The sequence below is a fragment of the Entamoeba histolytica genome, genomic scaffold, assembly GCF_000208925.1.
Source record: "Entamoeba histolytica HM-1:IMSS scf_1104750518611 genomic scaffold, whole genome shotgun sequence".
NCBI classification, from domain to species: Eukaryota; Evosea; order Mastigamoebida; family Endamoebidae; genus Entamoeba; species Entamoeba histolytica.
In genome coordinates this window covers 63912-77229 of record NW_001914877.1, presented here as the reverse complement: position 1 = coordinate 77229, position 13318 = coordinate 63912, and the positions used below count along the sequence as shown (strand labels likewise).

Here is a 13318-nt window from a genome sequence, read left to right as displayed (position 1 = left end):
GCAATGAAATTATTGCAACTCATACTTTGCTTTATGTTAATTGCCCAAATATTTGCAGAAGATGTAGAAAATACTGTAAATATTGAAGGAGAAGAATTTGAACTTGAAGATGATAATAAATATGAAAGAGAAAAGGCACAAATCTCAGAGAAAATGAGAAGTTCTATTGAAAAGAAGATTGCTAGAAAGATTGCCTTAAGAGAAGTTGCTAAGAAGAGACAATTTGATAGAAAAACATCTAAGATTCATCGTAAATTAAAAAAGATTAATACCCAAATTGAAGGACTTCAAAAAAGACTTCATATTTATTCAAAAACACGCAAGTCACTTAAAATTAAAAGAACAAAATTAATTTCTCAGAAGAAAGCTGCTATTTTAAAGATTAAAGAACTTAGAACATCTATGCAAGCTAAAATTACAAAAATGGAAATGAAAGCTATGAAAAAAGGAAAGAAAATTAATCTTACTAAAAAGAGAGCTCTTCAATTAATCCAAAAGAATCAAGCAAGAAAGATTGTTCGTGAATTTACTATTAAAGAAAATAGAATTAAAAGACAATTGAAACAATTAGAAAGTAAGAAATCCATTATGAGAAGAAAGATTGTTCATTTACAAGGTATTGGTAAATATTTAAGAGCTAAATTGGCTAATGTATTAAAACAAAAACAAGAATATGCTAAGAAGATTCAAAATAAGAGAATTGAATTAGTTAAGAAAGCTATGAGATATGCTAAAGTTTTTGCTATGTTGAGCCAAGTTGAAAAACATATTAAACATGTTGAAGAAAGACTTGCAGTTGTTGTTGAAGAAAGAAAGAGAGGAAAATTATCATCACAAAGAGAATATTTGATGAAGAAACAAAAGATGATTAAGAAAAGAATTGAAGTTTTAAAAAGAAGAAAGGCTGAAAGAAAAGCTAGAAAAGTAGAAATTAATAAAATGAAACAACAAATGAAAGAATATAATAAAAAGTATCATGCTGAAAAGAAAATAAAGAAGGCAGCATTAAGAAGTGCAAAGAGACAAGTCAGTTATTTGAAGAGACAATACAAAAAAGCCGAAAGAGCATACAATGGAGCTAGAAGTCTTGTTAAAAGAGAAAAGAAAGCTATTGCACTTAAAGGAGCTAGACTTGCATTCTTCCAAGCTAAGAGTACTGTATATAATTTGAAGAAAGATATCAGAGATATGAAAAATATTTCTATTCAAAAAGTTCATGCTATTTTGAGAGGATTATTGAAATTGAAAATCATTGATGCTAATATGAGAATTACTGAACACAAATTAAGTATTAAAGAATATGAAGTTTATAAGAAGAAGGTTGTTGGTAGAATTCATCAATTGAAGAAGTACGGTAGAAGACTTGACTTATGTCCTGCTAATCAAAGATTATTAAGAAAGAGACTTTCTATTAATTATAGAAGATTAAAACATGTTGCAAGAAAGATTTCACATTCTATGAAAGCTATTAGAATGCATCAATTAAGAATTGGTATGATGCATAAGAAATTGAGAATGATTGCTATTAAGGAATACAAACATATGAAAGCAATGGTTAGATCTCTTAAAGCTAGTGTAAAAGAATTGAAGAATACAATTCGAGTTGCTAAATTTAAGAAGGCATGTGCTGGAGTTATTACTAGAAAGAGAATGAATTATATTATCAAGAATGCTAAGAATGAAATCCAATCATTGAAAGTTGAAATTAATGACTTTAGAATGAAAATTAAATTAGTTGATGAAGCTATTGCAGAAGAAAAGAGACAAAGATTAATGGTTACTAAGATAGATTATCATAGAGCTAAAGCAGCTCTTCATGAAGCCAAACATGGAATTAGAGTAATTTCTAGAAAGATTCAAAAGAATAAAGAGTTAGCCACTAGTTCAACAGAACCATGGAAGAGAAGACAATACCTTGGTAGAAATGGTAAATTAACAATGAAACTTGTTAAACTTGAAAGCATGAGAAAGAAATTAGCACAAAAAGTTGATATGTTAAAGGTTAAATATAATAAATTATATCAAGCCGAAATTAGTGAATTCCTTGCATACAAAACTAAATGGGAAGTTAGAAAATCTAAAGTCATTGCTGAATTAAATAGACTTGCTAAACAAGATACTAAAATCACTAGAAAGTTAAGAAAAGGAATTTGTGAAATAAAGAAATGTAGAATTCTCTTCAGCAGAAAGTATAATTATTTACAAGCACATAAATTACAAATTGTTTTGTATAAGATCAATAAGAAATTAGAAAAGATTCACAGTGAATATGTTAGAAGATCTGAGGCACGATCATTCAGAATTATTAAAAAACGATTCAATAAACAGAAGAAAGTATATATTAAGAATGAACATCTTTTGAAACATGTTAGACACCAATTAACTCGTTTAGAGAAGAAAATTGCTGTTGCAGAACAAAGACTTCCATTCCTTGCAGATAATGAAAAAGTAATTGCTAGAGGTGTTGTTGCTGCACTTGAAAAGATTAAGAGAAATGTCCAAAAGAAAATCAACGTCTTAGAAAATCAAAGAACAATTATTATGAAGAAGTATTTGGCATTGAACAAAGAATATCTCATTCAATTGAAAAAGAGAATGGAATCAGACAAGAAGAGAAAAGCTGAATTAATTGCTAAAAGACCAGAAACATTACGAGCTGCTTTATATGAATTAATTCCACATAAACAACAAAGAGCTGAAAGAAAATTAAATAGATTAGATAAAGAAGTAGAAAGTTTAGAAAAAAGAAGTCTTGAAGATGCACATAGAATGAAAGAAGCTATTAGAACACGTAAATTCTTACAAGATGCAGTCAAACCAAAAGTTGTTTGTACTGGAGGAATTATTAATTGCAGATATTGCCATAGTCTTGGAAGAATAATCAAAGTTTCATTAAGAAATAGGGAAGAAGATCGTATAATTTTAGAAAGACTTCATCATAGATGCAATAAAGAATTACCAGAAAACCAAGCTAGATGTATTGATGTTGCTATGAGATTAACTGAAGTTGCTGTTAAAGTGTTTGACCCAGTTAAATTTAAAGTTGCATCTGCTTGCAAGAAGATTGGAGTTTGTGGCATTTAAAACAATTTAATTCAAAACGGTTATTATTCTTTTTTTATATGTAAAAAAACTAAAATAGAATGAAAAAATAAATTCTTTAGCAATGAGAGTTCCAGAGTTGTTCATAGGAAGGATAGTTCCAAGTTTCTTCATCAACTAAACATTCTGCATTGTCAATCATTCTTCTTAAAGCATGAGTAGAACTTAAGATATGAGACTCACAATAAGACAACCTTCCTTCTAACATTGTCTCAAGAGTCTTTACTTCTTCTGCCAATTTACAGGATTGTTTTAACATACCTTCAGCAAGACCAAATATTGTATTAATTCTCTCATTAAAAACACTGCCATTATCATCTCCTTTCTTAAGAAGTTTTAATTCTTTAGCTTCTTTAGCTGCTTCTTTCAAAGTTGTTGGGGCAAATTTTCTTTGAGTTATCTCAATAAGAAGTTTGGCATGCATGGCTAATGTTTCAACAAAAACATCTTCCCAGATAGCAACACGAGCGGCTGTCTCTTGTTTACTCAGAATATTTAATTTTTCAAATGTGTTTATATTACGGACTTGTAAAACTTCTTTTAAAATATCAGAAGTGGTTTCTAATGGTTTAAACCCTCTTCTCTGCATTTCTGTTTTGTAGTCATCACTATAACAATCGCCATTATAAATAATTCTATTGTGTTGTTTAAAAGTTTCTTTAATCACTTTTTCAACAGCATCTCTTCCATTGATTCCAGATTTGTTAAGACTCTTGACTTGTTCGGTCATTTCTTCTACAGCAACAGCAAATATTGTATTGATAACGGTCATTGGCCATGCTGGGTTTTGGGAAGACCCAACAGCTCTAAACTCAAACCTATTACCAATAAATGCAAATGGAGAAGTTCTATTTCTATCGCTCTGATCTCTGATGAAAGAGGGTAATGTTTCTACACCAAAATTTACTAATAAAGGAGAACATTCAAGGTCATCTTCATCTCTAAGCATATCGTCAATACATCTTTCTAATTTTTCACCTACAAAAACAGAAATAAAAGAAGGAGGGGCTTCAAAACCACCTAACCTATCAATATTGCCTGGAGTGATTGTTGCAGAACGAACTAAATCATAATGTTCATCAACTGCTTTAAGTAGTGCAGAAGTTAAAAACAAAAATCTAATTCTTTCATACTCACTATTACCAAAATCCATAAGGTTTTGACCATTAGAAAATAGTGCCCAATTTAAATGTTTTCCTGAGCCATTAACACCTTCAAATGGCTTTTCATTAAACAATACTTTTAAGCCATGTTTTTGAGCAATTGCTTCAATTCTTTCCATGCAAATCATATTATGGTCAGACGCAATACTGCCTCGTTCAAAAATTGGTGCCATTTCATATTGGGCTGGGGCAACTTCGTTATGAATAGTTGTCACTGGAATTCCTAATTCCCACATTGATTTCTTTACTTCTGCTAAGCAATCAATAACTCTTTTAGGCATAACTCCCCAATAATGGTCTTTAAATTGTTGGTTTCGTGCAGGGAGTCTTCCGCTTAGAGTTTTACCTACTTGCATTATATCCTCACGTTTTCTTGCAAGATTCTCATCAATCAAAAAGAATTCTTGTTCAAGCCCAACAGTCACACTTACTCGTTGTTCTTCATTCTTTCTTGGTACTTGATAAATTAGTTGTAACATATTGATACAATTTGTAACTGTTTCATCAATTGCCTTTTCACTTCTAAGTAATGGTGTTTTTGTGTCAAGAGATAAACCAAAAATTGAACAGAACACTGCTGGAATATACAAAACACCTCCAAATTCATCTTTAATAATAAAAACTGGAGAGTTATAGTCCCAAGCTGAATAACCTCTTGCTTGAGACGTATTTCTAAGTCCACCATTTGGAAAAGAAGATCCATCAGGTTCTCCTTGTATTAATTGTTTTCCAGTAAACTCACTGAGGAGATGAGAAATGTGTTGACGAGAACATTGATGTTTAACAGAAAGAAAACTATCATATTTTCTGGCTGTAGTCTGTGATAAAGGTTGAAACCAATGAGCAAAACAACTTGCACCTAATTCTTCAGCCCATTCTTTCATTCCAAAAGCAATAACATCTGCAGTTTCTTGGTCTAAAGAACCACCATTCTCAAAAAGATTCTTTAATTTTAAAAAAGAGCTTCGTGGTATTCTTTTTTCCATAACTTCATGAGTAAAAACATATTTACTAAATGTTTGGTCTTTATGTATAAGTTCTTCTGTTGCCATACCTCTTTTAATGAATGATTGGTAAACAAAAATTGACTTAAATAGATATTGGTCACGACTTTCTTTTGGTTAGTAGAAATGCTTTGACTTTCTCATTCATCTTATTATTTTTTTTTTGATTATAAAAGATAAGAAAATATTAATAAGAGTAAATTAGTCCTTTTTAGAATCTTGTTTAATCACTAAAGAACTAAATGAAAACAATGAATATATATGAGACATAGAAACTGGGATATAGAAAAGTATTGCTATTGTTACTATTGTAGGAACATATACAAGAATAGAGAGATCAATAGAAAAGAGAAACAGTAACAGTACAAATCCAGGGAGAGAAGTAATTAAGCAAATAACTTTTCCAAACTTAGAGAATGAAGGTTTGTATAATAAAACAATGAAAGGAATTAATGAGGTTACTCCAAGAATAAATCCATAAAGAAGTGCAAAATAAGGATTAATGAATAAGAAAATTGTACATACAAACAAACTTGGTAATGAAGCAAAAGAAATATTTAAACGGAGTTGATATAAAGAAGGTGGTGGAGCATGATAAGATAATAAAAGTGATATAATAACTGGAATAAAACTAACACAAAACAGATAGATTGATTGGTCTTGATTGAACTGAGTATAATTATAATGGTCTTCAATAGAAACAATATTCCAACCAAATAAAAAGAGATATGGAATATATAAAGTAGTAGAAAGAATAAAATAAAAGATTACTAAATAAATTGTTGTTGGATGAGAAATTTCAGTTTTAGTTGACAAAAAAATATCTGATAATACCATTAATTGTTTAGGAGATGATTTAGAGGATGAGTCTGTATATGATTTAAAGATATAACAAATACTTTCTGGGATAATACTAATTAAAATAAATAAGATAATTGGAGCAGTAATAGCAAGGATCAATAATATAATTATTGGGAAATTAATATATGAAGTTAGTCCTGAAGGAATATAAAAATGAGTTGAATATTGTAATTGTTGATATAAATTATTAAAAGAACGTAATAGAGTAATATATGTAGATAATAATATTCTATGAGGAACTGATTTTTGCTGTTTTGTATCGTTATAAGTTGATTGAATACAAAGCATATCCACGTTATTATATCCAGACTCTTCAGAATCAGCATACCGAATAAAAGAAGCATGTAATAACCAATCTTCAAAGATTGAATGAGAATATTTTGAAAACATTTTTGAAATAGTTAAGTTATAATAAGCTAAGTTAAGATGAGATATATATCCATTATAAATGTCTTGATTTGGCATATAAATTTGAGAAGGAATAACAATTGATAATTCTGTTGCACCATAAGATGATGACTCAACATCAAGTTCTAATCCAGCTATAATTCTTCCACAAAAAGGATATTTTTGATAAATATTAAAGAAATCATTTTTACCTATTGAAGTTGTATCTTCAAGAAATACTAAAAGAAAGTTTCTTGCAAGCCAATCACATTTTGTTAATTTTTTTGCAATTACCAACATTGACATTAATGTATTTATTTCTGGCATTTTTGATGGATTTAATGGTGAGCTCATATTTGTAGAATATCTTCCCATTAATAAAATACAACTTCTGTCATCAGTTCTTCTTGGTCTTAATACTGCACTTAATCCAGTAGTATTGTATTTGTCTTTGTAATTATATAAATCATAACCAATACTTTGTAAATATGAAAAAAGAAATTCTGTTCTTCTTTGTTGTGGAGTTTTAGAGTATCGTTTAAATATTTGTAATACTTCAGGTATTTCAGTTTGAATAAACTCTCTAACAGTATCAGCATGTAAGTTATTATCATCTACAAATGTTTGTTGAGATATATATTCTGGATAACATATTAAAAATAATGAAAGGCTAAAAAGAAATAATCCAATAATAACTATCTTTTTTCTTACAGACTCATTAACATAATTCATTTGAAAAACTGTTTTTTTTTTTATTTTTAAGTTTTTTTATTATTTTTTTATGAATATTTATTATTAATAAAACTTCCTTCCGACTCTTATGTCATTCAAAAACAATTCATTAAGACAATAGTTTTATTGAAAAATAAATTAAAAAAAATGTTTATTTGGAATATAAAAAAATCTATGAATGAAGCTATTAATTCTTTTTTTTTCATTTTAAAGAAAAAGTAATAAAAAATTATTAATTTTTATCAAAAAGGAATTTGTTGGTTATTACTAAATAAAAGAATACCTTAAAGAAGAAGATGTTATAAAATTATAAAGAAAATATGGTTTGATATAAATTGAGTACTTGAGTAGATGAGCAATAAAAATAAGATAGGGATTGAGTCAAACTTATTTAAAGAAAATAATTTTCTTGAAATTATTATTGACAAACAAAAAAAAAGAATCAAAGAGAATAACCATTCTAATACTAGAAATTGCACATTCATTAACAAATCACCAATTTTAGACAATTATTATTTAATGAATCTTTTCAAATGATTATTCCACTCACTTTAAATACTTATCAACAAAAAGTAAAAGAAATCACTTATTATCAATTAATGGTTAATAAAAACTAAAAAGAGAAAACTCTTTTGGTTTGAAGATTATAGAAAATAAAAAACAAAGAAAATACTTAGAGTATTACAAAACAAATGGCATAAGACAAACTAAGTGATGTATAGTAATAAATTTTTACTTAATAATATTTCTTTTATTTGTAAATTAATTATCTAATCACAATTGTTACTTCTGAAAACACCACGCTGATTTTGTATCAAAATTTCCTCTTCTTTTTCTTGCTACTCGGAATTTTCATTATAAATGATTTGTTTTATTTGTCGATTTTCTTAAAAATACTTGTTATACAAATATTTATTTGTCATGAATAACAAAATATTTGTTTCAATTTTTTTTTGGTAATACCTCATCTTTCAGATAAGAACATTCTGGAAGGTTAATGAAACGAAGTACATTTTTAATTCAAATAATAGTCAGTGAATTTAGATGAAAAGTCTAGGAATAAAAAAAAAAGATTTTCATTGTTTCACAAAAAATCTTTATTACATTTTGAAAAGACCTTTGAAATATATTTCTCCTAAAAACCTAATAGGAAAGGAAGGAACGAGGCAAAAAAAAAAAGAAAAAGAAATGACTCAAAAGGAGAAATGTTCTGTTTGTTGGAAAAAGATAACAAAGGTTCAACAGAAGAAAATTCAAACACATGTCCATTGGACCAAAAAATTCCAAAAGTGTAAGAACATAAATTTGATTAATTCGAAGAGCCAATCTTAGAAATCCCAATAATCCACTTTACTAAAGCATGAATCCCACTAATAATATTTGCAATTGTTATAAATGTATTTGTTGTAATGTCTCAATTAATGTTAAGTCAGTTTGTGAACAAACTGATCTTGCTCTGAATTCTGTTCCTTTAAATTGGATTAATCCCATTTATACTACTACAGGTATTATTCAAATCAGATATCAACAACTTACAAATATATCTACAACCTCTACATTAAAACCATTTTCATTAATACATTGTAACCTTTGTAATACTGATGTATGTTGTTATATTCCAAGACCATCTTGTTTGACTGAAACGTATGTCATAATTAATCCAATATTAAGAATTATTAAAGATTTACGAGAAGATATGGTTTATTCAAAGGCTTATGATTTGTATATTAATAACTCTGAAATTCAAGACACTAGTTCTTGGTGTTGTAATGATCCTATAGAAAGAATGCTTTATCAAAAAAGTCAAGACTATATTGATGCTTTGTTTGAAGAAAAAGAAAGAAAAGTTAGGGAATTTGTTTTGAAACAAGAAGAAATTTTTGAAGAACAAAGAAGAGAAGCAAAAAATCAATATCTAATGCTAAAGAAACAATGTTCTGAACGTCATATTATAAGTTCATCTTCAGCCTTTAGTTCTTCAATTTCTACTAAAACCCAAAATGATTCAGAATTAAAACAAAACCACCTTCCTTTTTATTTACTTAAAAATCGTCATTCTAAAGACAGTATTTTCCTTTTTGATGAAGAGTCAGAAAGTGGTGTTGAACCAAGTTCTTATGAAGAAAAAGCTTCTTTAGACAACAGAGTGTTTAGTCGTACATTCCCTTCTCCTTTTGATGACAATGACGATATTCCTATTTTTGCTAAAAAGCAAGAAAAAAAATTATTCCCAACTACTTTCAAAGAATTTACACTAGAAAAAGTTCAACAAGAGTCATATGAAAAACCTTCATTTACTTCTACTACTTTAATTAAACAAGGTCTGATATAGGAATGTCTCTCTTCACACTACATTAAAAATTAAAATACAACTTTTAAGTAGTTGTTTTTAATAAGTTCTTTTTTTAATGGAGATGAAGAACGTCATTTCTCAATTTAATTTGTAAATGAAAAAAATAATTTATTTAATTAAAAAAGTTATTTTTATGTTTAAAATGAAGATAATTGATTTAATAAAAATGAATTATATTTTAAATTTAATTAAGTTTTAAGTATTTTAATCTCATAACAAATAGAGGTGTTATTGAAACTTCTAAAAACATCATTTGATTAAATGACGTTTGACGTGGCAACGCTATTAAAATGAAAAATTGAATTGACTAAGACATTCATTAAAATATGAGTGATAAAACACTTGTGTTTGTAGGAATTGATTTTGGTACAACTTTTTCTTCTATAGCTTATTATAATCCTTTGAATAAAACTGATTGTACTATTAATGATGAAGGAGGTAATAAACAAATACCATCATGGGTAAGTTTTGCTCAAATGGAAAATAGTGGGGTTATTATTGGGAATGGAGCAAAGAATGAAATTTTTGGTGAATGTGTTTTGTATGATTCTAAAAGAATTATAGGAAGTGACATATCTGATATAAGTGATGAAGATAAAAAGCATTGGCCATTTACAGTAATAGGAAATAACAATGGAAAGGCATGTATGGAGGTATATAATCCTTTTAAGCAAAAAGATGAAATATTTGAACCAGAAGAAATATCAGGAATGGTATTAAAAAATCTTATTCTTATGGCTAAATCAAAATTGGATAATACAGAAATTGGTAATATTGTTGTTACAGTTCCTACAGAATTTGATGATAAAAAAAGAAATGCTACTTTAGCTGCTTGTAAATTAGCAGGAATTGAAAATGTTACACTTGTTAATGAACCAGTAGCTGCTCTTGTAGAATATAAGAGAACTCATAATGACGTTCTTAGTAATGACTCTAAAGTTGTTGTAATAGACTTTGGAGGAGGAACATTAGACATTTGTTGTTGTAAATTACAAGGGAAAGATATTAGTACTGTGTCTGTTGGAGGAGATAAGAATTTAGGAGGAAATGACTTTGATGCAGTGTTGATGGAATTAATAGAGAAGAAGATTTATTCATCTGGATTAGTTGATGAAACATACTTCAAAAAAAGACAAGGAATGTCCCAACTTGAAAAGACAAAATTAAGTAAAGCAATTAACAAATTAAAGAAGGAAGCTGAACGAGTTAAAATTGAACTAAGTAGAAATGTAGATTGCGAAATAAATTTAAGTCATATATTAGGAGAAGATAATAATGATGATCTAGACATTGGTTTAAGTGTTTCAAGGAAAGAATTTGAAGAGCTTTGTGAAAAGAAAGGATTATATAAAAGACTTATTTCAAAAATAAAAGAAGTTACAGGAAAAAGTGATTTTGTAGGAAACTCTGTTCAATTGGTTTTATTAGTTGGTGGAACTTGTTTGATAAAAAGAGTAAGAGACGAAATAGCAAAACTATATGACGTAAAGAATTTTTCTGATATAAACTTTGATTCACTCACTGCTGTTGCAAAAGGAGCTGCATATTTATCACATTTGAAATCTGAATGTTCAATTGTTGAAGAAAAAGTATATGAAATAGTACCAAAGTCTATTGGGATAGAAGTAAATGAAGGAAGGTTTTATGTACTTATTCGTGAAGGAGAACAATTACCTACAAGTGAAAAAACAAAGATGTTTAAAACTTACAAAAAAAATCAAGAAGTTGCTGACTTTAGGATTTATAGAGGTACTGGTAACTACACTAGTTCTCCTGGTGTAGAGTTTGTTACAGCAATGAGTATAAATGGATTTCCTTTAGGACCAGCTGGAAGTGTAACTTTTAAATTAAAAATTAAATTAAATGAAAGTGGACTTATGGAATTATCTGCAAATGTTTTTGGAACAGATATTCATAAAGAACTAGCAGTTACTCTTGATTTTGAAAAAGTTGATGAAACATTTGAAAGATTAAGACAACACTTTAATCTTTTCCCAATATATTAATTCAGTTTTTAGTGTTAGTGGTTTTTCTGATAAATAAGTTTATTTTAATCTACAACTTTCTTCATAAAAATTAATAAAAATGAATAATTAAATTATTTTGTTCATTACATTGAATTACCTCTTTTTATTATCTTTCTATCTGATTTTCATTTAAACTTCAAAACATAAAGAATTTACTTGTTTATGAGAAAAGAAAAATTAACTTCAAAAAAGAAAGAAAAAAAAACAAGAAAAAAAAAACTGAATTATTAACAATACATGAACCTTAGAGGTGATACATCGAAAGAATATTTATTTAAACAACAAGAGTCTTATCATTCTATACTAAGGAGTAAAAAAAGAAATGAAATGTTATATAAAAAAAGAATAGAAAAAGAAAACAATAAACTTGGAAAAGAAGCATATTTTATAAAAAAAGAAACTCTCTACGAATTGATTAAACAAATAAAACAATTACCATCGAAAATTATACTCATTGAAAAAATGATATTTATTCGTCATTTAATCCAAGAATCAATTAAACTTAGTGATATTCAACAAGAAGAATTTATTCAATTATATGGAAATCTTATTAATTACAAAGATACTAATGTAGTTATTCTTGTTATTGAAACATTAACTGATTTGGTTTTAATATCTGATGATTATTCATTATTAATTGATAAATACCATATTATACAAACATTACAACAAAATTTAATTGATACTGAACTATTCATACCTGTTTGTCATTATAATTTTCTAAATTAAATTAAAAATTAATAAAGCTGTAGTGTTTAACATTTATCGGTAATTTGACTATTGACAATATTTCAACAGCAATTCAATTAGCTCCTAGTTTAATTCAACAATCAATGAATATAAATAACCAAGAAATTATACGTTGTGCTTCATGGTTAATTCATGTTTGTTCAACAAAAAATGAAACCATCAAACAATTTATTATTCCATTCATTTCAATTCCAGACCAAAAGATTCAAAAGCAGATATTAAAAGCATGTATTGAAAGAAGTCAACATAATTTAGATATTCCATTAGATATAATTATTCCTTTTATTTCCAATGAATGGAGTAGAAAATATGTCATTGAAATTCTATCACATCAATCATTTTATAATAATTATCTTGATCAAATTTATTCATTACTTCCTTATCTTCTTTCAATTCATTTACAACCACAAGAAATTACTGATTTAATATGGCTAATAGAAAATGTGTCATTAAATAATATTAATTATCTGATAAAATTAGGTGAGATTGGATGTATTGATTTTGTAATCAAACATTCATATTCAACTAATACAGCTGTAAAAAGAGATTGTTGTCATACATTAAGTTCATTTATTGTTTTATGCCAAAATGAGCAAAAAATGCTCAAAATATTAGTAGAACATCATATAGTTGAAGCACTAATTGATTTAATAAAACAATATCGTCTTATTGAAATTGAAGACTTGAGTTTATTAATTGAATCTTTATTGATTTTAATAAAGATGGATGAAAGTAAAACAGATATAATAACATTGATTGAAGATAATATTCAGTACATTGAAATCATTCTCTTTGATTCTTCAACACCAACAAAAATTTGTAAAAAGATTAAGTGGTTGTTAGATACTTATTTCAATTGACTTGTTATTATTTCTTTTTAGTTTATTTTTATAAAAATAAAAAACAAAAAACAAACTCTACAAAATAGAAAATTATTTA

At 27.2% G+C, this 13318-nt stretch overlaps 6 protein-coding genes across 6 annotated transcripts; 4 read left to right on the top strand and 2 right to left on the bottom strand.

The window, feature by feature from the left end:
• Positions 1–33: 33 nt before the first annotated feature.
• On the top strand, positions 34–3084 carry EHI_155530 (chromosome partition protein, putative; the record flags this gene model as incomplete). The annotated part of the gene is made up of 1 exon (XM_650697.2): positions 34–3084. One exon carries the CDS (start codon positions 34–36, stop codon positions 3082–3084), a length of 3051 nt encoding a protein of 1016 aa, XP_655789.2.
• Positions 3085–3160: 76 nt separating this feature from the next.
• On the bottom strand, positions 3161–5317 carry EHI_155520 (glutamine synthetase, putative; the record flags this gene model as incomplete). The annotated part of the gene is made up of 1 exon (XM_650640.2): positions 3161–5317. One exon carries the CDS (start codon positions 5315–5317, stop codon positions 3161–3163), a length of 2157 nt encoding a protein of 718 aa, XP_655732.2.
• A 153-nt stretch (positions 5318–5470) lies between these two features.
• Positions 5471–7249, bottom strand: EHI_155510 (uncharacterized protein; the record flags this gene model as incomplete). Its single annotated transcript, XM_650641.1, has 1 exon — positions 5471–7249. One exon carries the CDS (start codon positions 7247–7249, stop codon positions 5471–5473), a length of 1779 nt encoding a protein of 592 aa, XP_655733.1.
• A 1360-nt stretch (positions 7250–8609) lies between these two features.
• On the top strand, positions 8610–9581 carry EHI_155500 (uncharacterized protein; the record flags this gene model as incomplete). Its single annotated transcript, XM_650642.1, has 1 exon — positions 8610–9581. The coding sequence occupies one exon, from the start codon at positions 8610–8612 to the stop codon at positions 9579–9581; it is 972 nt and encodes a 323-aa protein (XP_655734.1).
• Positions 9582–9928: 347 nt separating this feature from the next.
• Positions 9929–11608, top strand: EHI_155490 (heat shock protein 70, putative; the record flags this gene model as incomplete). The annotated part of the gene is made up of 1 exon (XM_648724.2): positions 9929–11608. One exon carries the CDS (start codon positions 9929–9931, stop codon positions 11606–11608), a length of 1680 nt encoding a protein of 559 aa, XP_653816.1.
• Positions 11609–11866: 258 nt separating this feature from the next.
• On the top strand, positions 11867–13239 carry EHI_155480 (uncharacterized protein; the record flags this gene model as incomplete). Its single annotated transcript, XM_650644.2, has 2 exons — positions 11867–12331; positions 12382–13239. 2 exons carry the CDS (start codon positions 11867–11869, stop codon positions 13237–13239), a joined length of 1323 nt encoding a protein of 440 aa, XP_655736.2.
• Between the last annotated feature and the right edge of the window lie 79 nt (positions 13240–13318).